The sequence below is a fragment of the Meriones unguiculatus genome, chromosome 15, assembly GCF_030254825.1.
Source record: "Meriones unguiculatus strain TT.TT164.6M chromosome 15, Bangor_MerUng_6.1, whole genome shotgun sequence".
In the NCBI taxonomy this organism is placed as follows: domain Eukaryota; kingdom Metazoa; phylum Chordata; class Mammalia; order Rodentia; family Muridae; genus Meriones; species Meriones unguiculatus.
In genome coordinates, this window is record NC_083362.1 from 47,994,615 (window position 1) to 48,019,080 (window position 24,466).

At 42.8% G+C, this 24,466-nt stretch overlaps 1 protein-coding gene across 1 annotated transcript in view; it reads left to right on the top strand.

Moving 5' to 3' along the window:
• Window positions 1-12,930: 12,930 nt before the first annotated feature.
• Nbeal1 (neurobeachin like 1) overlaps window positions 12,931-24,466 on the top strand; it is a 143,755-nt gene continuing 132,219 nt past the window's right edge. Inside the window, exons 1-2 of the mRNA XM_060368445.1 lie at window positions 12,931-13,069; window positions 13,478-13,805. Of these exons, the coding sequence (XP_060224428.1) occupies window positions 13,755-13,805 (51 nt within the window). The 5' untranslated portion in view covers window positions 12,931-13,069; window positions 13,478-13,754. The remainder of the gene's footprint in view (window positions 13,070-13,477; window positions 13,806-24,466) is intronic.

Sequence of the window (24,466 nt, forward strand, 5' to 3'; positions counted from 1 at the left end):
AGGTCGGTGGCTGCCCATGGAGAAACCAAAAGTGGATGGTTTCTGGACGGGAGCAAACAGCCCTTGCCTCTGGAGGAGGTGCTCATAGACCTCATGGGAGACCAGCATGACCAGCCGCTCACCTCCCTGCGAGAAGTCAAGTAAAAAAGAGGTTAACTCCCCTGGGTTGTGAGAAGCTGGGGATTTCTTCAGGGTCCACGAAAATGTTAGTATCATCCCGACAAAAGCGCGGCTCAGCCCTGTCCAGGATTTGGAAGTACCTAGACGCTGCCCATCCTGGGCAAGCTGGCTCCTATGTGTGCCAGGTGTCTCAAGAACCCCTTGAAGAACCTCCAAACTTCCGTCTGCATGGAGGTCCTAAAGGATACTATTCCAGTGCTGCAGCATCATCAGGCAGCTAGAGGACTGGGATCTAGAGAAGCCAAAAAGACCAGGATGAGCCTTGAGACCCTCCAAACTCTGTTAGTGGGAGCTCTCAGGACCCAGGACCTAGACTTGGATATGCAGGGGATCACCAAGTTCCAGTTCACTGCACTACCACCTGAGCCGAGCCTTCGCTCCCAGCTCAGGACCTTCAGAGCAATGCTGACCAACGTTCTGCCTGGGGAAACGTGCTCGCCCACATGCCAAAGAGAAGTACGTGCCACACAAGTTAGGGCGGGGCAGCATGGGCTGGGTCGGGGTCAACCCCTGTCCTCGTTTGGTGAGTTGACTCTGTGAGACCTGGGACCCTATAACCTGTTCAGCTGGGTTCACATGAACTTTTACTCTCAGCATGTAAGGGCGCTTGGCAAGACCTCAGGAAGCGACAGTTTCTGAGCAGGGAGAAGGAAAGGTGATGGGGAGGGAGGGCAGGGGCTGATCACCAGAGAGAGATATATACAAAAGAAGTAAGGGTCTTAACCTCTCAAAGGAGGTTCTGGCTTAGGAGCGACCTGAGGGAGTTGTCCCTGCACGGGCGTTTATAAAGAAAAGTTGCTAAGCACGGAACCGAAGCAGGGCAGGTCCCAGTACCTGGGTAGCTGAAGCAAGAGGATTCTTTAAAGCTAGCCTGTGCTACACAGCAAGTACAAGGGCAGCCGGCAGAACTTCATAGCATGGTTGATAACTTTTAATTCTACATAAATTATCTGTTTTTGTTTATTGTTCTTGGTTTCCCTTGGCTGGCACAAATTTTAAATGTTTTCATGTGGCTGGAGAGATGGTTTAGCTATTAAGAGCACTGTCTGGTTTTTCTGAGGACCTGGGTATTATTCTCAGCACCCACATATCAGCTCACAACCATCTGTAACCCCAGCTGCATTTCAAAATGTTCTTTTTTGTTTGGATATGGTAGTGCATGCCATTAATCCTAGGACTTGGAAAGCAGAGGCAGGCAGATTTCTCTGAGTTCAAAACTAGCCTGGTCTGCAAAGGTGAGTCCAAGAGAGCCAAGGCTCTGTTACACAGATATCCATTCTCAAAAATCCAAAATAAAATAGAACAATTTCTTTTGAAATTGTGAAGCAATTGAAGTTGAGACTGCTTAAGGTGTTAAACGTAGTGGGGTTTCTCCACGGATGAAATGAGCCAATTCAAGTCAGATTAAATAAAGCATAAAGGCAGATTTACTGGGTGCAGCTTTCTGGCAGGGTCATTGGTCACAAAGAACGAGACCAGGGAAGTCACCAGGGGATGGGAAACAGGACGGGGAAGAGGCAGAAAGACCATGTGCAAACAGGGAGAGAGAAAGTGCAGAGAGAGGGAGGGAACCGAAATGACTATATAGGGAAGCAGGGTGGCATGTGCCAGCCATGTCCTCCAACAGGCAGGGACTGAGGGATGCTGGGAGAACCTGGAAGCCAGGTCCTCTTTGCTTAAATAGGCACCTCAGTGCCTGTCCCAGGTCTGAAACCCAACCAAACAGTCAAATTTATCAGGGACTGCTGGACCTGAGAACTATGTTTTTCCTTTAAATGATTTTTTTGAGACAGGGTTTCTCTATTCTTAAAGTGATTTTTATTACTTCTAAAAATGTGATCTATATAAAAAAAATCCTATGAGTCATAGTTTTAGTTATTTACTCCCCAAACTCCGGATCTCAACATTTAAACTCAAGGTAATAATAATTAATCTACATCACTGGGAAAATAGAAAAAGCAGAAGGAGCTGAAAATCACACTGAGAAAGATGACAAGACAAGCATGTGCAAAACTGAAAACGGTGCCAGACATGGCTCCTAGGGACGCTCACAGGTTAAGATCAAGGATGTCTGGGAACAGGCTCAGGGCTTGTCACCAGCCTTAAAACCTGTGTCTGTCCATGGGACTCGGTGATGGGAAGAGAAGGTGACCCTTGCAAGTCGCCTTCTTACTCTCACATGTGTGCTGTGGCACGTGCACGGTCACAAGGTAATGGAGTAAATATAATTTAAAAAAAGCTGCTGGAGAGATGGCTAAATGCCTAAGAGCACAAACTAGAGGACCCAGGCTTGGCTCCCAGCATCCACATGGACACTCCAATTCCAGGGTGTGCTGGCTAGTTTTTATGTCACTGTCACCCATGTTAGGGTCATCTGAGGAGAAGGACTCTTTTTTTTTTTTTTTTTTTTTTTCAATGCAGTTTATTCAGGAACCTTGAACAATCATCTGACCCTGGGGAAAGCCAGCCCACAGCTTAAATAGCCTCTGGGTAGCCAACCCCAGCATGCCACGTGGGCAGGAGAAGGACTCTTAATTGAGAAAATCTCTCCATAGGATTGGCCTGTCGGTATGTCTGTGGGGTGCTGTCTTGATCGGTGGTTGATGTGAGAAGGCTGGGCTCACTGTGGCACGTGGGCCTGGATTGTGTAAGAAAGCAGGATGAGTAGGCTATGGACAACAAGCCCGGAAGCAGCATTCCACCAGGGGCTCTGTGTCAGCTTCTACTTCCAGGTTTCTGCCTTGCGCTCTTGCCCTGACTACCTTTGACAGTGGACTGTTATGCAGAAAGTAAGGTTAAATGAACCCTTTCTCCTCAGGTTGCTTTTGGGCAGTGTTTTATTGCAGCGACAGAAACCTAAACTAAGACAAGATGTCATGGCCACCTCTCATTAGGCACCAGGTATTCATGTGGTCTGCATCCATACACGTAGGCAAAACACAAACACATAAAATAATAACAAATACTTCTTGTAAAAAAGGACTTAAAAGAGGGGCTGAGAGAAATGTCTCAGGGGTTAGCGATTTAAGAGAACTTGCTGTTTGTCCATAGGACAGTTTGCAGAACCCACACGGGGGTGCTCACTCCAGTCTGTCTGTAACTCCAGTTCTAGGGAATATGCTGCCTGTGGCTTTCCTAGGCCACATGTACAGAGACAGACATACCTAGATAAAAACAATACAAATCTTCTTTTTTAACATTTAAAGAAATTCCATAGTCTTTCTTACCATAGAAAAGGTAGGGAGAAATTGAGAGGTGTGGCCAGTACAGCAGCAGTAGAGTACAATAGTAACAGAGATGGTGCAAAGATATTTTCCCTGTGTGTGCACGCGTGCATGTGTGTGTGTGTGTGTGTGTGTGAGGTTCACGGGCAGGCATGTGTGCAGATGCATATAGCCATGTGTGCACATGTGGAGCCAGAGGAAAATGTCAGGTGTTCTGCTCTATCAGTTCTCTTTTCCCTTGAAGCAGGGTCTCTTGCTGAACATGGAGCTAAGCTGGCTGGCCAGCAGGTCCCCGTGAGCCTCCTGTCTTAGCTCCCACACAGTGCTGGGGTCACAGACATGCATATGGCCATTCCTGGCTTAAACCTGAACGTGGAGGATTTGAACTCACGTTTCATGCTTGTGCAGCAAACACGATTACCCACCCAGCTGTCTCCCAGCCCAATTTCATTTTCTTTCTGTTCTTAGTATAGTGTTGTAAGAAAAATATATTGGTAGGTGTGCAATTAGGGCTCTTAGAATCTGAATCACAGTAGTTGACCTTCAAGAAGTGGCTTTCTTAGAATGAATAATAATAAAAAGCCCGATATCAAAATGTTCCAGTCTTCCCAACCAAGGACCCATTCATGGAGAGGACCTAACACCCAGCTCAGAGGTAGCCCACAGACTCAGTCTCCAAGTGGGTTCCCTAGTAATGGGAACAGGACTGTCTCTGACATGAACTCAGTAGCTGGCTCTTTGATCACCTCTCCCTGCTGGGTGCAGCCTTACCAGGCCACAGAGGAAGACAATGGAACCAGTCCTGCTGAGACCTGATAAGCTAGGTTTGATGGAAGGGGGGGGGAGGACCTCCCTATCCGTGGACTGGGGCAGGGGTAGAGGAGGAGATGAGGGAGGGAGGATGGGATTGGGAGGGGATGAGGGAGAGGGCTACAGCTGGGATACAAAGTGAATAAATTGTAATAAATAATAATTGAAAAAAGAAAAGAACAGTTCCAGTTAGGAGAGCCATTTTGAAACTACAAGGCTTCACATTAGATTTTAAACTTGGACTATAATTTTTTTTTTTTAAATAAGGGAAAATGAACATCAAAATTGTAGCTTATAATAAAGGTCTATCATTACTACTGAAGAAAAATAAAAATCTTATAAAGGGGGATTTCCAAGAGAAACGAAGTATAAAGTAAGAATAATATAGAATGAACAATTATGTGAGTCAATCAACACCATAAAGACTATAGTGAATAAATGTACAGCACATTCACATCTATGTTAAATTATACTATAGCTCTTCTGGCCACAATCGGGGGTAGTTACATACTTGTGAGACGGTAGATACCCTCTAGGTTTTTCCTACTGTGTAATTTTCTATAATATTTTTAAGTCAAATATAAACAATATGATTTCTTTTTTAAAGAAATGTTCCAGTCTTCGTATTTTTTTTTAAAGAGAATTTGAAGAGTAAAGAAAAAGCCAGTTCTTAAAATTTCCTCTCCCTTTCTTCTAGATTAAAGGTATTTTCTTTGCTGTGAAAGGTGGAAGTGAAGTCTTAACTTTTAATTAACTTCCCCGTCACCCTGGGAAGTCTGTTACAGAAGAAAGGGAAGTGGTTTTCCTTCACATTTCAATCCAGCTTTAATTACTGTGCGCGCTCTCTCTCTCTCTGTGGGTGTGTGGAGAGAGAGCAAGAGCGCATGCTTGAGAATTCATGCACATGGATGTTTAGGTTTTTCTTCTGTTTCTGTGTAGCCCTGTCCTGTAACTCACTCTGTGGACCAGACCGACCTCGAACTCACGGAGATCACCTGCCTCTGCCTCCCGAGTGCCGGGGTCAAAGGCGTGCACCACCACACCTGGCCATGCACTTGCATGTTAACTTGGGCAAGACATCATAAGGTCTATTGACACACAGTGGCAAACAGCCGCCTGCAACTCCAGTGCCAGGGATCCAATGCCCTCTTCTGGCCTCCATGGCCATTAGGCATCTATGTGCATTAGGCATGCACAGACATACTTAAAGGTAAAACATCCATTCACCTAAGATAATAAAATTATTTTGAAATACATGTAACTAACAGAGAGACCCAAAGGATGAAGATATTAATTCTCACCCTGTTACATCCATGCTTAAAACCTTTAAGGTATTTAATTCATTCAGGGCCCACTGAGCTGGCTGCTGCCTATACGCCCACCCTTATCTCCTAGGTGCTTCTACCCGGTAGACTGGTCAGGTAATTCTTGGTCTCCTCAAATTGAGGAGGATTATTTCCTGGGAAGCCAAGCTCCTACCCAGGGCATTCTCTGTGGTTCAGCATCACCCAGGAGGCCCGGAAGCAGCCTGGCCGGAAGTGCATGCTGGGTGGAAATGGATGGAACTCAGAGTCCCAGGTTCCCTCAGGAGCGGACGGAGTGTACAGAGCAAGGTCCGTGGGACAAGACACCCGATCTCATCATGGATGTTGAAAATAAAATTTCCACCGTGTTAGCTTTTAAAAATGAGATTGCTGGTTCCAAAGGACAGCAGAAACTCGCAGCAATACTGCAGTGTTCCGGTCCTTCGGTTAAACCGCCCTGTTAACCGGAGGGCGCAGGCATTCACCCATTCCTGATCTGTGACCGCTTTAACACAGGTTCTGGGGCTGATCCAAGCAGCAGGTACTCAGGGTTCCGAGCTAACCCTGAACTATCAGGAAGCTGCCGCTGGGAGATGAACCCCATTGGCTTCCCAGGCCTTGGCTAGGCAGTTCTGCTGAGGCTTGCGTGACCCACAGCGAATCCGCAGTGGTCCAACCACAATCTTTTGGGGAGGAAGGGAGCACTTTTTCCCTCCAGAGTAAACAGCGAGTCTTACACGGTCATTGATGAAGTAGATGGTGGTAGTTCACAACCATCCGTAACTCCAGTCCAAGGAATCCCATGACCTCTTCTGAGCTCCAAGGACACCAGTACACACGTGGTGCACGAACGTACATGCAGGCAAAATGCTCACATACGAAATAAAATGAATAAATTTATTAAAAAATTTAAAAACGATTAGAAAAGAGAAATGCTACAGATCAAAGGCATTCTAGCAGAGATGAATGATCATCAGTAGGCTGAATGAAGAGGCCTATTAGTGCCCTGGACACCGCTGAGGAAACATTTCTGAGCCTGAGGGAATGTCCATAGAAACTGCAAAACCAAAAAACAAAGAGAAAGAACACTGAGGAAATGGATTAGAACATCACCAAACAATGGCCTTATTACGAAACTGCCATATACATGCAATGGAAATTCTGCTCCATTCCAAAAGAAGAAAGGAATAGAAGCAATGTTCTGAGTAATAATGGTCAAGAATCTCCCCTAAATTGATGACAGACACCAATCGACCCTCCAGGAAACTCAGAGAACAGAGGCAGGGTTTAGAAAAGAGGAGCTCAAAGAGCAAACACAACCATTTTTCCTGCCTTATCTGGTAGAAGCGAGGATCTGTTTCAGTTGGCAAGCTCTCAAAGTTTATGTGGCTGTATACAGGCTGTTTTACAAGATGACACTACATATATATGTGTGTGTGTGTGTGTGTAGTGTATATATATTTGCATATATATATATGTGCGTAGTGTCATCTTGTAGAACAGTCTGTATACAACCACATCCACTATGTATACATATATGTGTGTATGTATAGAGATATATGTTTTTTTCAAGACAGGGTTTCTCTGTGTAGCCTTGGCTGTTCTGGACTCACTTTGTAGACCAGGCTGGCCTTGAACTCACAGAGATCTGCCTGCCTCTGCCTCCCCCCCAAGTGCTGGGATTGTGCCTGGCTAGATTCCAGATATGTTTTGAAGATACATTGTTGTGGATGTTTTGGCTTATGATCTACAAACATGTTTTTGTTAAAACTCCAAGTTGGGGATTTTAGTTTGTCCACACCTGTTAAGTGTCTCGAGGGGAGCATGGTCTTTGCCAGATGGAATTAGTTGAAGTCTGAGGACTTTGAGGGGTGTAAATATGACCGCCCAGAGGAAGAAGGCACGGCTGCTTGGAGGAGGACTGTCTGCTGCTGGTTCGTCCTGCTGCTGCATTTGCTGTTTTGCTGCTTACCTGGACTTCTGGATTTCTGGATGACCGATACTGGTATTGTTCCCAAAAGAATTCAACGACCCTACCCATCTGGAAGCAGCAGAGAAAACTCTGCCCCTGTCCCCACCAACCTTCTTTCCCTCTTCCCTGGTGTTGGGGGATTGGAAGGAAGGTAGAAGCATTTAAGAACCCAAAATAAAGTAGGTTTGTTAAAAAAAAAATCAAAGTCAACAACACATTCTAAGATTTGAAGTATATTCTAGATTCTTGGGCATAGCAATTAGAAGAATCAAGTTGGTAAGGACTAAAGTGCATCATTTCCTTTGAGGAGTTGCTTTTCTTAGTCATCTCCTCAGCCATTTCTGCTAGACAGACCCTGAGGGCTCATTCTGCCACCTGACGTGTTCTATCATTTGGCTCTATTTGGAGCTCTTTTCCCCAAACTCTGACATGAGTGATAGGATAGACCCCAACCTCCTTAAACACCTTAGTTCAGGTCCAAGAATTCTATATGTCAAAAATTCGGTGTTCTGACTCCATGCACAAGCTTTTCTGCTTTTTAAAAGAGGCATGATGTGGTGGTTTGAATAGGTACTGCCCATAGACTCATGTGTTTGACTGCTTGGCCGTAGGGAGTGGTCTTAGGACAGGTGGCCTTGTTGGAAGACCGTGTCACTCTGGGGGTGGGCTTTGAGGTCTCCTGTGCTGACGCCATGCCCAGTGCGGCCCACAATCTCCTGCTGCTTCCTGTGGCTCATGACGCAGAACGCTCTGGCTTCTCCAGCACCATATCTGCTCACTCTAACATACTTCCCACCACGAGTACAATGGACTAAACATCCAGATCTGTAAGCCAGCCCTCACTAAACATTCTCTTTCCAAGAGCTGCCATGGTCAGAGTGTTTCTTCACGGCGGTAAATCCTAACTAAGACACTAAGATGACTTAATCATATATTTTTCTGTCATAATTCCTCAGCAATTAAGTGTCAACTTAGTATATTTTTGGATTGTATCCTGTTAGAATGTTGATTTTTAAAATTGCTGTTTAGAGTCCTGTAAGATAGCTCAGTGGATAGCTCAGTCTGATGGTCTCAGTTCCATCCCTGAACACAGAACCAGCTCCTACAGGTTGTCCCATGACTACACACATACTATACATGCACACACTCTCACACTAAATAAGCAAATAAATACATGTAATTTAAAAAAATTGCAGTCTGGGTTATGATGTGAGTTTCATAAAAAGCCATTGAAGAGGGGCTGGAGAAATGGCTCAGTTGCTATGGAGTGCTTGCTGAAGCCCCAGGTTCAATCCCAACACTACATAAAGTAGACTTGGTAGAGCACTCCCTACAATCCTAGCACCCAGAAAGTGGAAGAATAGGCATTCAAGGTCCTTATTGGCTAGTTTTTTTTTTTTTTAAAGATTTATTTATTATTTATACAACATTCTGCCTGCACACCAGATCTTACTATAGATGGTTCTGAGCCACCATGTGGTTGACTGGGAATTGAACTCAGGACCTTCAGAAGAACAGCGAGTATTCTTAACCTCTGAGCCATCTCCCAAGCCCCCATTATTGGCTAGTTTGAGAGGCCAGCCTTGTAGGTATGAGACATGGTCTCAAAAAAAAAAAAATCATTAAAGGAATTTTAACTTAGAATTAGGACAGAATTTCGAGCAAAAATTTTTTGTTTCCCGTTTTTTTTTTCTTTTTTTTTCCAAGACAGGGTTTCTCTGTGTAGCCTTGGCTGTCCTGGAACTTGCTCTGTAGGCCAGGCTGGCCTCAGACTCACAGAGATCCACCTGCCTCTGCCTTCCCAAGTGCTGGGATTAAAGGCATGTGCCACTGTGCCTGGCTTCCATCAAATTTTGAAATGGCTCTAAATTTACTTCTGCCACGTAAAAATATTATATTTATTGTAACTATATATATTTATAATGTGTGTTTGCACGTGTGTGAGCGTGCATACAAGCAGGCACTCCTGTGGGGGTCGGAGGAATTTGAGTGGCTGTCTTCTACGTCCATCATGTTGGAGACAAGGCTATCTTGAGGTTTTTCCTCTGCTGTGTCCCCCAGGCTAGCTGACTTCTCTGGCTTCTGGAACTTGTCTTGTTCCCACCTCCGGTCTCTCCACAGGGGCACTAGGATATCGCAGACCTGCGCTACCACATACGGTTTTCCGTAGGGTCCGAGGATTCCAAATCAGGACCTCAGCTGCACGAGGTGTTACCTGCCTTTAATCCTGGGACCAAGGAGGCAGGTGGAGCTCCCAGTTTGAGACCAGCCTGTCTACAAAGGGAGTTTCTGGACAGCCAGGGTTGTTACATAGAGAAACCCCATCTCAAACAAACAAACAAAACAAAAACAGAATTAGATCCTCACACTTGTACAGCAAACATTTTATCCACTGAGCTACCCTCCCAGCACACTTCTGTTATTTTTACTACATATTTGTGAGAATCAGTATCAGCTTGGATGATTATAAAATTAAAATCCAAATCAACTTTGAAAGGGGTAGTGGTTGTAAATGCCTTTAATCCCAGCACTCTGGAAGCAGAGGCAGGCAGATCTCTGAGTCTGAGGCCTGCCTGGTCTACAGAGTTAATTCCAGGAGACTCGGGCTAGGCTACACAGAGAAATCCTGTCTTGAAGAGCCAAAATAAATGAATGTTCTGTATGCCCTGTGGTATTAAATGCTCAACTAACACTTAATTTTGTGTAAAATATACAAATTGCTTTTGTCTTTATCAGATGCTAAAATTACGTACATACCTGTTATAACCTGCTGAAACCATAGCCCCATCCCTTGAGACCTACTTTAGCATGACTATAGCTCTTCTGTTAACACCTGCTGTCTGTCGCCTTTAGCACATCAGAAGCCCTTTTCCCTCTCATTCCCCATCTTGAGTATGAGGTAAAAGTTCCCAGGCTCTAGTCCCTGAGAATGGTATACAATTCAATAGTTCAATGCTTGCTGCCTAGAATAAAACAATAGATGATAAATGCATGTTCTGATTAAATTAAAGATAAATTTTTTAGAGGTAAGACCGATATATCTTTTCACTCTAGATGTTTATTGCCTGAGAACTCTTTTTTTTTTTTTTTTTTTTTTTCCTCTGCATAGCCCTGGCTGTCTTGGAACTAGTTCTGTAGATGAGGCTGGTCTCAGACTCAATAGCCATCCGCCTGCCTCTGCCTTCCAAGTGCTGGGATCAAAGGCGTGCTGAGTGAAAAGATTTTTTAAGGAGACCTGTGCTAGACAGCAAAGAAGAAAGCACAATTTAAAATGTAGGTTTCTGTACAAAAAGCTGAAGGTGGGGCTGGAGAGACAGCGCTTTCCAGATGATCTTTTTTCCATTCTTTGAACTCATTTGGTGGCTAATAGCTGTTGTAACTCCAGTCCCCTCTGTGGCACTGCAGGAACATACCTGTACACAGGTATTTGTGGTATGTGGACATACAGGTCACATAACATAAAATCTTCATAAAAAAAAGCTGATCTAGGTGTGGTGGTGCATATTTTTAATTTTAACACTCTAGAGGCTGAGGCACACAGATCTCTCTGAGTTCAAGACCAGCCTGGTCTTCATAGCAAGGTGCTACAGGCCAGTCAGGGCTACATAGTGAAACCATGTTTCAAAGCAAGCAAAGAAATCCTGAAGGTTTAATTTGCGAACAACTATTCTTAAATCTGTCATGGCTGAGTGAAAGTAGCTAAGGGCAATAGTGAATGAACAGGTCTAGTGATATGAAGAAAACGTTCAAACAATGGAAACTCAATTTTATTTAACAATCACGGGAGAGGATGAGCAAACTGGGGCTCTTTCGAGTCGTGTTAAGCCTTACATTGTATTTCGTATCTCAGAAGGAATCTGAACGCTCACATAGTAGGTAGTTAGCTCAGCACTGCCAATGGTGTTTGTTTTGTGTTAACCCTTAGCCCAGGTAATCCTAGGGAAGAATACAAGGCTTTGTGGCACAGAGAGAGACAATAATGAGGGAGGCACAAGACAACCTACAGAGAACCCGGAGAAATTACAAAACCTTGAACCTCAGAGACAAGGCTGACCAGAGCAGGAAGACTAAGCTTTGAAATGATTGACTGCCTGTTTCCATTCCATTAGAGCCAACTGGCGGGACATCAGAAGACAAGTAGGATGTTGATCAGTTGTCTCTTTAGATCACAGAGTGTCTAAATAAAGCGAAGCCTGAGGATTCAGTTCTGGTCCTCATTGGTTTTTATTGGTGAAGGGTTAACAGGAACTGTCTTTTGGTGACAGTGTCACAAAATTCATTTTCACTTTTGATAAGCTGCAGCATCGTCTGCAAAGCCTGAATCCTTTATTCTGTGGTTCTCGACAAGGAGAGTTTGTAGATTCCTCATAGATGAGAGGATGAGCGTGTAATCCCAGCACTGGGGAGGCAGAGGCAGCTGGATCTCTTGAGTTCGAGGCCAGACTGGTCTACCAAGCCAGGACAGCCAAGGAGTGCAGTGAGAAACCCCGTCTCGAAAAGCAAAACAAAAATGGTGGTTATGCTTTTCTCCTCCCTTAAAACAAACAAAAAAACTTATGAAAGTTGTGCGCAGCTAATAAAACGCAGCCTTGCCTTCCGCATCTTTTCCTGAAAGACGGAACTCACTCCAAGATTCTTGGTAGAGCAACCCACTTGGCATAAACGCAGAACGGCGGTGATGGTGCAAAGGCACCAACACAAGCACGGAAAAAGATTTTTTTTTTAAGTTTTGAGCTCTGTCCCGGGACCAATCCCGCTCCTACAGAGAAATGAAGTCGAAATCGTCTCTAGAGGTCACCGCAGGGTCCCCCGGCCCTCAGCTGGCTCGCAGCGGCGACGCCGGGCGAGTTAAGTTCCTTCCGCCCCACCTAGCGGGGGGGGGGGGGCGTGACGTCAGCGCGTCGGTCCCCACGTCCAGCTGGGAGAGGACTGACCCGATCGGCCCGAGCTGGCTCGGACCGCTCCCAGCGCCGGGGAGCGGCGCGCACTGCGGCTGCGCAGGCATGCCGGGGGCGGGGCTTCGGGCCGAGCAGCCCCTGGAGGAGCGGCCGCCGGAGGCCGGGTAAATCCCGAGAGGCCCGAATGACTAGCCGAGGGGCTGCCCCGCCCCCGCCCCCGCCCCCGGGCTCCTCCCGCCTCGCGTCGCCGCGGCCCCGCCTCCGCCGCCGCCTCCCGCCAGCTCGGCTCCGGGGTGACCGGCCGCGGGCAGGGCGGAGGGCAGCGAGGTAGCCCGCGGCGGCGCTGGCGGCGGGCGGCCCGGGAGCGCGGTGAGGGGACGCGGAGGCCCCGGGCGCGCGGGGGACGCGGGGCTTTGCAGCCTGAGGGGCGGGCGGGCGAGGGGGCGCGGCCGGCCCGGGCGGCTCCGGCCCAGGCCGGTTGGCGTGGGTCCCCGGCTGGGGGGTCCCGGGGCGCCGGGGCTCCCGCGCCGCCGAGGTTGATTGGCACGCCTGACGTCTGTCCGCCCGGTTGGTGCCGGGGCCGGGGCCGGGCGCGGGGAGGTGCCCCGGGGCGTCCTCCGGAGGCGGCCCCCGTCGCGGGTGCGGGCTCCCGTTCTTGGGGGCTGGAGGGGCGGAGGCCAGGTACGCGGGGCGGCTCGGCCGGCGCGGGTCGGGGGCGCGAACCGAGGAGTCCCGCGGGCCCTCCCCCACGCCCTGCCCTGCGACGCCGCGGGCACCCGCGGCAGCTCCCAGGCGGCGGCCGGACCTCTCGGGGGTTCGCGTCCCCGGCCCTTGGGTGTCCAGGGAAGACGCGCGAGTGGGGGAGTCGCGGTCCTCCCCGGCCGTCGCGGTTGTGGTTGTGAATCAGCCCGGAAAAATGCTAACGCTTGATGTGGCTGGTTAGTGGCCGTGCGCCGAGCAGGAGTCTCTGGGAGGTCTGATCGCGTTAAAATGTACCCCTCAGGGCGGCTTAGGAAAGGCCCACGAACACCTGATGCCCGCCTCACCCCCACGGCTTGAGAAAACTTTACGTATCTTTGTATTTCACAGACCTGTTTACGAGCCGAGCCCAGCTACCGCCGAGGAAGATGTGTCGGAGTTGCTGCTGAAACTGACCCTTATTGACCCGAGACAGTCTTAATTTTTATTTTTATTTTTATTTTTATTTTTTGCCTACCCCACTGCTCTGCGCTTTACTGTAATGGCTTGAGAAAACTTGGAAAATAGAATAACATGCTGTGGTTTTGAACCTTTCTTTTTCTTTTTTCTTTTCCTTTTTTTTTTTTTTTTTTTTGAGGAAATTAAAGTGCCAGAGTGAAAAGCCAGAATGGCAGCCAGAGAGAGGCTCTTTGAACTTTGGATGCTTTATTGTACAAAGGTAATCGCTTTCCCTTTTATTTCTGTACTTGAAAATACTTGATTATAAAATTTTGTACCCGGCATTATGATCTTAATGAGTGGTGTGTGTGTTTTCTTATGTTACTAATCCTGAGTTGACAGGTGTGGCGGCATATACCTTTAGCCCCAAAACTCGAGAGGCGGAGGCAGGTGGAGTTCATCGAGTTCGAGGCTATCCTAATGCCATAGAGATTTCCAGGAAAGCCAGGGCTGCACAGAGAGACCCTATCTCAAAACAAAATAAAACCCCAAACAACTCCCCCATCCTGAATTTAAAAAAAAACATGTAAGAGAGCTCATAGAGCCCTTTTTTTTTTTTCAGATTTGAGTATGTTGATAATGGTCTACTTTTAAAAACTTACAAATTTGTTTTTTGTTATTGTCTTCAGTGATCTCAAAGTTATATAGGCATAGTCTATGTGTCTGTAAAAGAAAAATAATGCTCTTACTGTGTCTAGGATGTGTGGGGCACATGGTAGCCTTGGTACTGTTAGAGAGGTCAGGGGACAATCTTGTGGATTTGGTTGTTCTCCACTTTTATATAGGCTCCTAGGATTGAATTTAGGTCAGCAGGATTGGGTGGCAGTTGCTTTACCCATTGAACCATAATACCTGCTCCCAAAGATTTTATTTTTATGCTGTTTTTACCTCCCTCAATTGGGGGTAAGGACATTTTTTGTGAGGACATTAAACTTTTTCATCAGCCTTTTAAAATAATTTATGAAGGGTATTGATTGAGGTGATTATTATGTGATTACAATAATGTTAGCCCCTACTAGCATCTGTCTCATTTGATACTAACTAGAATCTGATGAGGTGGGAATTGTAATTATCCTCTTTTACTCATGAGAACTGGAGTCGGTGTGAGTTTGGAATTCAGAAGTGCCTGATTCAGGTCCCAGGCATTTTGCCATTTAGAAATAAATGTCTTTGCTATGGATTTTTGCAGAGCAAGTTTGATTTTAGGTCATTGAGAAGGGTCCTACTTGTTTCTCAAGTGAGGATCTGTATCACCACTTTGAAGACAGGGTAATGGCCAGAGAACCATCCTCAGTCTTCTATTTAAATTAACTTAGGTCTAGTTGTTTACGTTCTCACTTCACAGCCGATAGTTTTACATTATATATACATACATATTTAGTTTATTTTTAAAATATAATTTCATCTATTTAACAAACAAAAGGTCATCTCATTTTCACAGGATTTTTTTCTCAACTTCCTGGTTTGATAGTTATAACTATTAAAGTGTGTATCTGTACACACACACACACATATATATATATACACACAAATTTGTACACACGTACATACCTTGAAATGTTAATGTGAAATTTTAAAATAACCTTTACGCTTCTGTAATTGACAGAAATATCTTTTTTTAAGACAGCCCTTCCAATAAAAAAGGAATCCATTTTATCCAGACACTTTTGAAAAGTCAGTAATCTGTTAGCCAGAGGTTAAAATGACATTTTAGTATGAATGCCCAATAATTTGAAAATGGCTCATTAAAAATATATTGAGAAGTGCTAAGTGAGATTGCACTGTTTTACTGATTATGTTTTTTGAGTTAGCTTGAGTGACTGTTGAAGAGACAGCGTGTTATTGATATACACTGATTTTTAAAATGTGTATTCCTGAAATGTGAACCCTTTTGTCATGAATTAGCTCTTTTTCTTTCTTTCTTGAGGAGTACGGGGGACAGAATCCAGGGCCCTGAGTATGCTAGGCAAGCGCTATGTCCCTGCATTACATTTAACCCCTATTGTCAAATTTTGAAGCCTCTCTTTTTGGACAGAAGATAAACCTAATTTTTTTTTATTAAAATTAAACCATGTTTTGTTTTAATAAGAGATATATTTTTTGTTTTAAAGAGTAGTTGTTTAAAAATTGTTTTTTTAAAAAATACTTTTATCAGTTCATGGGTTACATACTTTTTAGATAATAACCTACCCTTTGAATCAGATAACAACTAAGTGTCATAGTTCTGAGATTAAACTCATCTCCTTACTGAGGATGCTAACATATCACTGATCTTTAGACTTTCTAGCCTCTATCCTATTGCTTTTACTCCAGCAGTTTGTTCCTCAAAATATGACTTACCCACCAATACCGGACACTTTTAAGATCTTTTTGCTTTGCGTTCTATATTTTTGAAGACTTCAGATCTTTTAAAAATGTTTTCTGCAACGGAATTCTGAGAGCTTCTTAGACTTTGTAGCTTGCAGTTGTGAGGTTCAATTTTGGTTCTCCTATTTTGTTTTGTGACCCCGAGCAAGACTTACTTTTTTAAATCTGCTATGTAATATTATATGTTTCGGGAGGGTGCTTGTCAAACTCATCTAGTTTTGTGTTATTTTTTTTTTTTTCCCAAGACAGGGTTTCTCTGTGCAACCCAGGCTGTCCTGGAACTTTTCTCTGTGGACCAGACTTGCCTTAAACTTTTAGGTTTATTTTTATTTTATGTGTTGTGTGGGTGTTTTGTCTCCATGTGTGTCTGTTCACCATAGTCATGCCTGGTGCCCATAGAGTCTAGAAGAGGACACTGGATCTCCTGGAACTGGCATAATGGACAGTTTTGTACTGGAGATTGAATCTGGGTCCTCTGGAAGAGTAACCACTTAGCCCTCTCTTCTTCAGCTTCAGATTTTGTTTTCTTTTGACCTTGGAGAGATGTGAGAGAGTAGGATGTTTTTTGCTATTCATTCTGTAAATTAGTATATAAAATCTTTTAGTGTTACTCTTTAAAGCTTTTATTATGGAAATTTTAAGTATGCACAAAGTAGGTAAGACACAGTAAAACTTTGTGAACTTGTTTCAGCAGTGATCAGTGTATACCGTAGTTCTTCTGTAACCTTCCCTGTTGCCTCTCTCTACCGAATTATTTCAGTTCAGATTCTACACAGTTGCAGGTGTTGCCTATATATATTTAAAATTATAGCTGTAAAATAAGTCTTTAAAATTATCACAAAATTCTGTAAATTATAAAAGATGTATTTATATTCAAACTTACCTGCTAATCTTATGAGACTTTATTTTCTCACTGCATAATTCAGTATTTAAAGAAAGTATATGCTTTGTATTTATTGAAAGAATGTGTGAAACCTTATAGGTTTCCCTTTACCATGCTTTTCTTTGCTATTATTTGTGGTAGAAAGCAGTTTTGACCTTAGAGTTTTCTACAAGCTGAATTTTGCTAATGGATCTGCATGAGTTTTAAAAATTGGTTCTCTTTGGGTTTGGGTGCCTGTAAACTGGCACCTGATTCAGGTTCTAGTTTGGGTATGGAAGGTATAATAATTCACTAATGAAGCTTTTACCAATTTTTTACCTATTTTATGAGGATTTTGCATTACTGTAATGTTCTAGCATTTTCTTGTTTATTAGGATATGTACAGAAATGACCTTTTATCATTTATTGATGACAGTTCCTTAAGAGAAAGTAATTCTGCATAAATGTTTGATTCTCTTTGTCAATTTCCAGAACAATGACTTGATTAACAAAATGACCAGTTTTTCTGGAGTACCAAGTTTATTTTTCATGAATAAAATTTAAACAAGTGTTTATCATTTTGCTGTTCTACTTGATTTTTTGAGTACACAAAACATTGTATACATACCTGGTTAAAGAAGAAAAATTTGAAGATCATGAAGGTCTGTTTCAGGGCAGTAAAATTAAGACATCATTCATATTTGTCGCAGTGCTAAACTGACGTTGGCACATGTATTTCAGTGTGTCAGTAGTAGGTTGCTCTTATAATGTCTTCACATTGCCACTGATCAGTTTGGAAGTATGGTAGATGTACCCTTGGCTTATACTGCTTTGTAGAGGAATGTTAAGAAGTGTGTCCTCTTGCAAGACTAAACACTACAGATTCATGTCTTTTGCGTAGAAGCTTCTGTCTTAGCAGGTGTATCCTCACATATTAAATTGATCAGTTGGTAAAATACTTGGTAATTTTTTGTTTATAATAGTTTTTTCTTAAATTAACAAGTTTTGTGGAGTGCTGTAATTTTTAATACATGTGCACATGGAGTAGTCGAGCCAGGCGGATTAACATGTATATCCTCTCACATAATTACTGTATGGTATGCAGTTTGTTTTGTTGCCAGATGTTTCAGGTCTAACATTTCTTACCTTGTCCTTCTAGGGATAGTTTTACTTGCATTGGTAGAGATATGACTATCCATAACAGATTACTTGTTAACTTTACAGAGAAGTTAGTACACAAAAAGGACAAGAAGAAACAAAAGCTGGCTGCAGTGGTGCAAGTTTATAATCCCAGCACTCCGGGAGGTAGAGGCAGATGGATCTCTGTGCGTTCAAGGCCTGCCTGGTTTACAGAGCGAGTCCAGGACAGAGAAGGCTACACAGAGAAAACAAACAAACAAAGAAAAAATAAGAACACTATTTCTGTTCTCTACAGATTGTTACACTAGTGAACATGTCCACTAATTAAAGTTATATGTAGTCTGAACTTTCTTGCTATTTAGTTATCCCCACCCAGGGTCAAGGATTTGATTGACAGTGCAGTTGCATTTCATATAGCTCTTAAAAGTTAAACATTAAATTTGAACAGCTCTAATCTAGTATCTGATTTTAGTTGATTAGCAGCTAGTTCTCTGGATATATAAGAGTAGACACTCAAATGACAACAAATGTCTTTTGACATCATTTCTTTGCTTAATTTTTTATAAGATTTATTTATTATTTATACAGTATACTGCCTGCATTTGTGCCTGCACACCAGAAGAGGGCACCAGATCTCACTATAGATGGTTATGAGGCACCATGTGGTTGCTGGGAATTGAACTCAGGACCTTTGGAAGAACAGCTAGTGCTCTTAACCTCTGAGCCATCTCTCCAGCCCCTTCTTTGCTTAATCTTAAGACACAAACAAAAATAGAGGCAAGTTTTATGTAACTGTATACTAGCTTGGGTAGTTATTAAGTATCTTTTGGGAATTTATATATTTGTGCTCTCTCTCTCTCTCTCTTCCTCTTCAACTGCTGCCCTAGAAAAATATGTATTATTTTCTTAGTATTGCACATAGTAAGTAGGTCTTCACTGCTCAGCTGTATCTTCAGCCCTTTTTTACTTTTTGTTTTCTGAGGTCGTGTCTTACCAAGTCGCCCAGTGTAGTCTTGAACTCTAGCTTAGGTGGTCTTGAACCTCTTCCTGCCTGACCCTCCTGAGTAGCTGGGACTTCAGACGTACGCCATTAGGCTTAACTGAGATGCATTTCCAGTAGACATTTGTGCATGCCACAGTTAGTTGCTAGGACATGTAAAGAGAAATTGGGCATCTCAGATTCCTCAGTAAGATGGAAGTTTACTTTGGGGTAGGAGAGATTGCTCACTGGTTAAGAGTGGCTGCTCTTCAGGGGTCCTCTGCTTGGACTCCCAGCATCACTTGACAGCTCACACGTTTGTTAGTCCAGTCCCAGGAGATTCAGTGACCTCTCTGGCCTCTCTGGGCATCAGCCGTACATGTGGTACACAGACATACACAGAGGCAAAAAACTCATGCATACAGTAAATAAAAAGTTTACGGGAGTCTTTGTTCTTGCTAGTATAAATTATCACAGAGTGATAGAAAGGTGCCATTTTGAAATGTGCAGTATAGGTTGAAAGGCAGGGTTCATTAGTTATTTCGTTTTTCGGACAGGACCTTATGAATCCCCGGCTGGCCTAGAACTCCTTTTCTGTTCTTTAAATTAGATTTATTTTATTTTACGTGTGAGTGTTTTGGCTACACACATATATGTGTGCCACGTGTGTGCTTGGTGCTGGGTGGAGGTCAGGAAGGCATTCTCTGGAACTGGAGTAATGGGTGACTGTGACTAACCATTAGCTCCCGGGAACTGAGCCGAGGTGCTCCAGCCCTGCTGGCCTTGATATTCCTGCCTTATCCTCTCAAGTGCTCATGCTGTAGGGATGTTCATTCCATCTTTTTCAGTTACTGTTGAGACTCAGATTACACTGAAAAATTAAGTGGAGCTAGTAGAAATGGACCCAAAATCTAGTTCTGATGCAGTTTTCATCTTAGGTACCTTAAATCAGGTCATCTAGTCTCTTTACATTTCTATCTTTTCATCTGTCAAATGGGAAAGATAAAGTAGCTTTTATTTACCTCTCAAAATTGTTGAGGAAAAAGTGAATTTGTTTTATTTACATGTACATTAAAAGTAAGAAAATACAGATATTAGTATTTTTGTATCATAATTTTCATTTGTATCATAAATTTCATTTATATTTGCAGTCATGGGCAATTTTTCTCTTTTTGGTGGTAATGAAGCTGAGCTAATAAAATGTCTTAATTTTTAATCTGAAGTTTCCAAAGATTGACATTCAAGCATAGTGCTTAGTTATCTTGAATTAGTTATGTGAATTTTTATTTTCCCAACTTAAAACCAAGTTTGTTTTGGACCTTGGTGATGCTCCATTTCCTGCTGTTGCCCTTTGTCCTTCTAAATCTGGAATATGACTGAGATAGATAGTTTTGCAGTGAGCTCAGAGTAAAGTTCCTTTTCAAAATAAAAGTTCTGCTTTATAGTGAAAGTAGAATTTCATCTTTTATTTACATAAATAGTCATGCACCTCCTTTATATGGATTTTAAAAAATTGTCCCGGTGGCTCCTAATTAATGTTTAGGACATTAGATGTGAAAAGTAAGAAATGAATATTTTATATCAGTAGACCTGAAGGTTGTCTTTAGGAACTTTGTGGTTTGCGTTGTGCTCATCATGCACTACTCTAAAAGAAGTTAAGGTGACGTGAACATTTTTTTATTGTTGGGCTGGTAATGGTGGCACAGGGCTTTAATCTGTTCATTAAGGATGCAGAAGTGGGTAGATCTCTGAGTTTAAGGCTAGCCTGGGCTGCATAGAGAGTTTCAGGCCCCCCTGGCTGTGTAGTAAGACCCTGTCTTAAAAAATCACATTTTAAAAAGTTGTTTGGATTATCTAAATTTCCCTGGTGGTTGGTAGTGTAGTTAGCACTTATTCTATGTAGCATTATGCGTAGTTACAAAAGAGTCTGAATAGTCCCCAGGCTGTGGAAACTGATACCTGGGAAAACCGTTTACAAGCTAGTACAAGATGACTAGGTTTTCAGTCAGGTAAGCTTTCTGGGTTTTGAGGCCTTGAGGGACATTCAAGTACTTCGTATGTTGATACAGAGTTCAAAAGGAAGGTTGTGCTAAAAATATTTGAGAGTTACATTGGTGTATAAGTTATATAATTACAGGTACTTAAGGAGAAGAAAGTAAAAGTCAGGAAGTCCTGGAACAAAAGAACTTACGAGGAGAGAAAAGTCCATTGTTTTTATTACTCATATAAAATGCATGTTAAGGAGTCTGAATGGGAGAACTAGGAGTATCGGTTCCTCAGAAAGGAATGGTATTAAGAAGGAAGTAGTCGAGAAGAATGCAACACAACACTCAAGAAAAGCATTGGAAGCTGGGTGTGGTGGTACACATACGTACTTCTAGAATGCAGAGTTCCAGAACAAAACGAAAAACTAGGGCTGAGGAGGTGATTCAGTGGCTAAAGTGCTTGGTTTGAAAGCGTAGGAGCTCGAGTTCCTATGTGATCAGATGCCAGATGCAGTGAAGCACCTCTGTAATTCTAGTTGGCAGAGTGAGCTAGGAGTTGGAGACAGGAAAATCTCTGGAGATTCATGGACTAGCTAGCCAGGGTGTGCTCAGTGGTGAACAAGAGACCTTCCTTGGTGGATGGTAAGGTCCAACACCCAAGGGCATCCCTCTGATTTTTATAAGGATGCTTGGCATGTATATAGTCTCAACCCTCTCTCTTCCTCCTTTTTCCTCCTTCTGTCTCTCTCTCTCAAAGAATATTCCCCCCAAACATTGTGGAGCACATTGGGTTCATTTTCAGAGGTTGTTAGTAGTGTCAATAAAAAGTCAAAGAGAATGGTAATGAAAGATATTTAAAAGCTACTTATTTAATCATATTAGGAATTGAATCCAGGCCCTTATGCATTTTAATCCGCTGCAGTACTATTCAACTATAAGCCCCTTGTCCTCCCCATTTTATTTTTTATTATTAAATTTAGACTTGATTTTGTTACCATGCTGCTTTTATCATGTAAAATGATTCTTTCTTTCTTTCTTTCTTTCTTTCTTTCTTTCTTTCTTTCTTTCTTTGTATCAAACTGGTCAAGAATATTGGTCTATAGACAGCATTGTGCCATCTAGAATGTGGAACAGTCTTGGGTTTCCAAAAATTCGTCTGTAATTCTAGAGAATTATGTATGTATGTATGTATGTATGTATGTATGATATAAGGAACTTAAGCTCCATGAGTTGAATAGTTGTAAACGTTCCCATAACAATAACTGTTTACAAGACAGGTACTCCTTTAATATGGTTAAAGTAGCTTACAAGTTAATATGAATAGCACAAACTTTAAAGATTATTACGTGTAAGTTAGTCATCCCAGAATCAGTTTCTGACAGCTCCTTGAAACTGTATTAGAAATAAAGCTTTTTGTTGTTGTTGTTGTTTGTTTTGTCAAGACAGGGTTACTCTTTGTAGCCCTGACTGTCTTGGAACTCAACTCTGTAGACCAGGCTGGCCTCAAACTCAGAGGTCCTTCTGCCTCTGCCTCTTGAGTGCTGGCATTAAAGTTGTGTGTCATCACTGCCCTGCTAGAAGTAAAGCTTTGGTCAGTTATTATATCTGTGTGTTGATTTGGCCTTGTTGCAGTTTCCTTCCCTTTACTGTGAAATTATGGTGCCAATTTACTATAAAGGAACTGGGAGTGGTGGCACACACCTTTAATCCAAGCAGAAGCAAAGATCTTCAAGTTCAAGGCCAGCCTGGTCTACATAGAGAGTTATAGGTCAGTCAGTTACATAAATCCTGTTTCAAAAAACCAGCCTCCTGACCTCACCCCCCAACCAAAACTACAACTAAAAGCTTTTCCTGTAAAGTAATAAAGAATTGGGACCAAGAATCCATTCTGTCACAGTTTGCTTTTCCCCTCGCCTTTGTTTGTTTGTTTTCGAGACAGGGTTTCTCTGTGACCTTTTGGCTGTCCTGGACTTGTTTGGAGACCCAGATCTCTGAATCACAGAGCTCCATCTGCCTCTGCCTCCCCAAGTGCTGGGATTATAGGATATGCCTGTCCACAGTCTGCTTTCTTGATCACAGTTATTCATATTTTTCTTAGATGTAGCATGTACTTTCTATTTATTTCAACTGAAAAACTCAGTCTTGCACTCAGTCTTGAAATAGGATCTTGTGCTATACATGGTCAACTCCAGTTGTACTGCTCTTGATACTGAAGACTGACTTCAGAAGACGCCATCAATATATGTTTCGTATAAAGCTGACATAGAGTTGAAACTGGAATGAGGGTACTGCAGTAAAGATTTCAGGAAAGGGAAGAAAGAGGCCTGTAAGCAGTAGTTCATTCAGGGCAAGTCTGAAAACTAAATAGTCCGTGCCCCTTCCACCTCTAGAGAATTATGTTGCCACGGTTTTTTTACCCCTCCCTCCACCCCATGTCACTCTCTGTTCTTCTGGCTCTTGGAAATTGGTATCTTTATATACTTTTCCTTTTTTAAAATATGAAGAGAGGCTAAGTGCTCTTTATAAGACAGCTTGGTCAGCTTTCTATGTTTGAGAGTCAGTCAGGAAGATGGATGTTGTATCGATCCTGCCTCTTGCTTTCTCTTGCCTGGCTGTATTGATCAGCCACTCCAGTGTATACTGTGTATTGGCAGGAAGGCTACTGATTGTTCCTTATTTTAATAGTAAGGACTGGGTTTTCTCCACTTCTTTAGATCCTGGAGCTAAGACATGTATGTATAGTTTGTACGCTCTCACAGGTCAGTATAATTTATTATGGTAGTTTTTTCTCTAGGTGTTGTGGTGCAATTTGTAGTGTTGCGTGTTTGTTACTGTTAGAATATATTCTGCAATTACCGTATAATTTTGTACAAGTACATTGAGATTCAGATGTGGGTGACTTAAATTTTAGAAAAAGGATAATTGGGTTATAGATCTTATTTATAGTTGGTATTTAGTAGTTGCCACTTTTTATTGATATGTCAAGTTTTTAATTTATTTTACTCTTTAGAATTTTATTATTTGTTAGGGACTAATTTTGTAGTGCTGCCTTTCCTGGAACTCAGTACTAGACCAACTGGCCTCAAACATAAAATCTTCTATCCTCTGCCTCCTGAATGTTGGGATTTAAGTCTGGGTGACATTGAATTGTCCTTAGCAGTCTTAGAACACTTGCCACATTTGTGTTATCTTAGTAAATATACAAATTGGGAGATAAGACCATGCTTTGGTGTTTCAGTGTACTGACCTTAACCATGAGAGTGACCAGGAAGTAATCTGCTCTGTCAGACAGTCTGGTAAGGGAGCTCAGGTGATTGTATTTTTATCATTGTATACTGAGGAGAAATAATGCAATTATTATTGTTTCTGATGAAGGGGTCTTTCTTTTTATGAGAAAGTTCATGTATAGATTCTTCCAGGCTAGATGAGATATAATTATTTCGTGAGTTAACTTTTTATAGCCTTGATGAATCCTTACTGAACCCCTCCTTTCCTTCGTTTGACCTACTAAATCTCCACAGTTTCATGGTCCACAGCTAGTGCGGTGT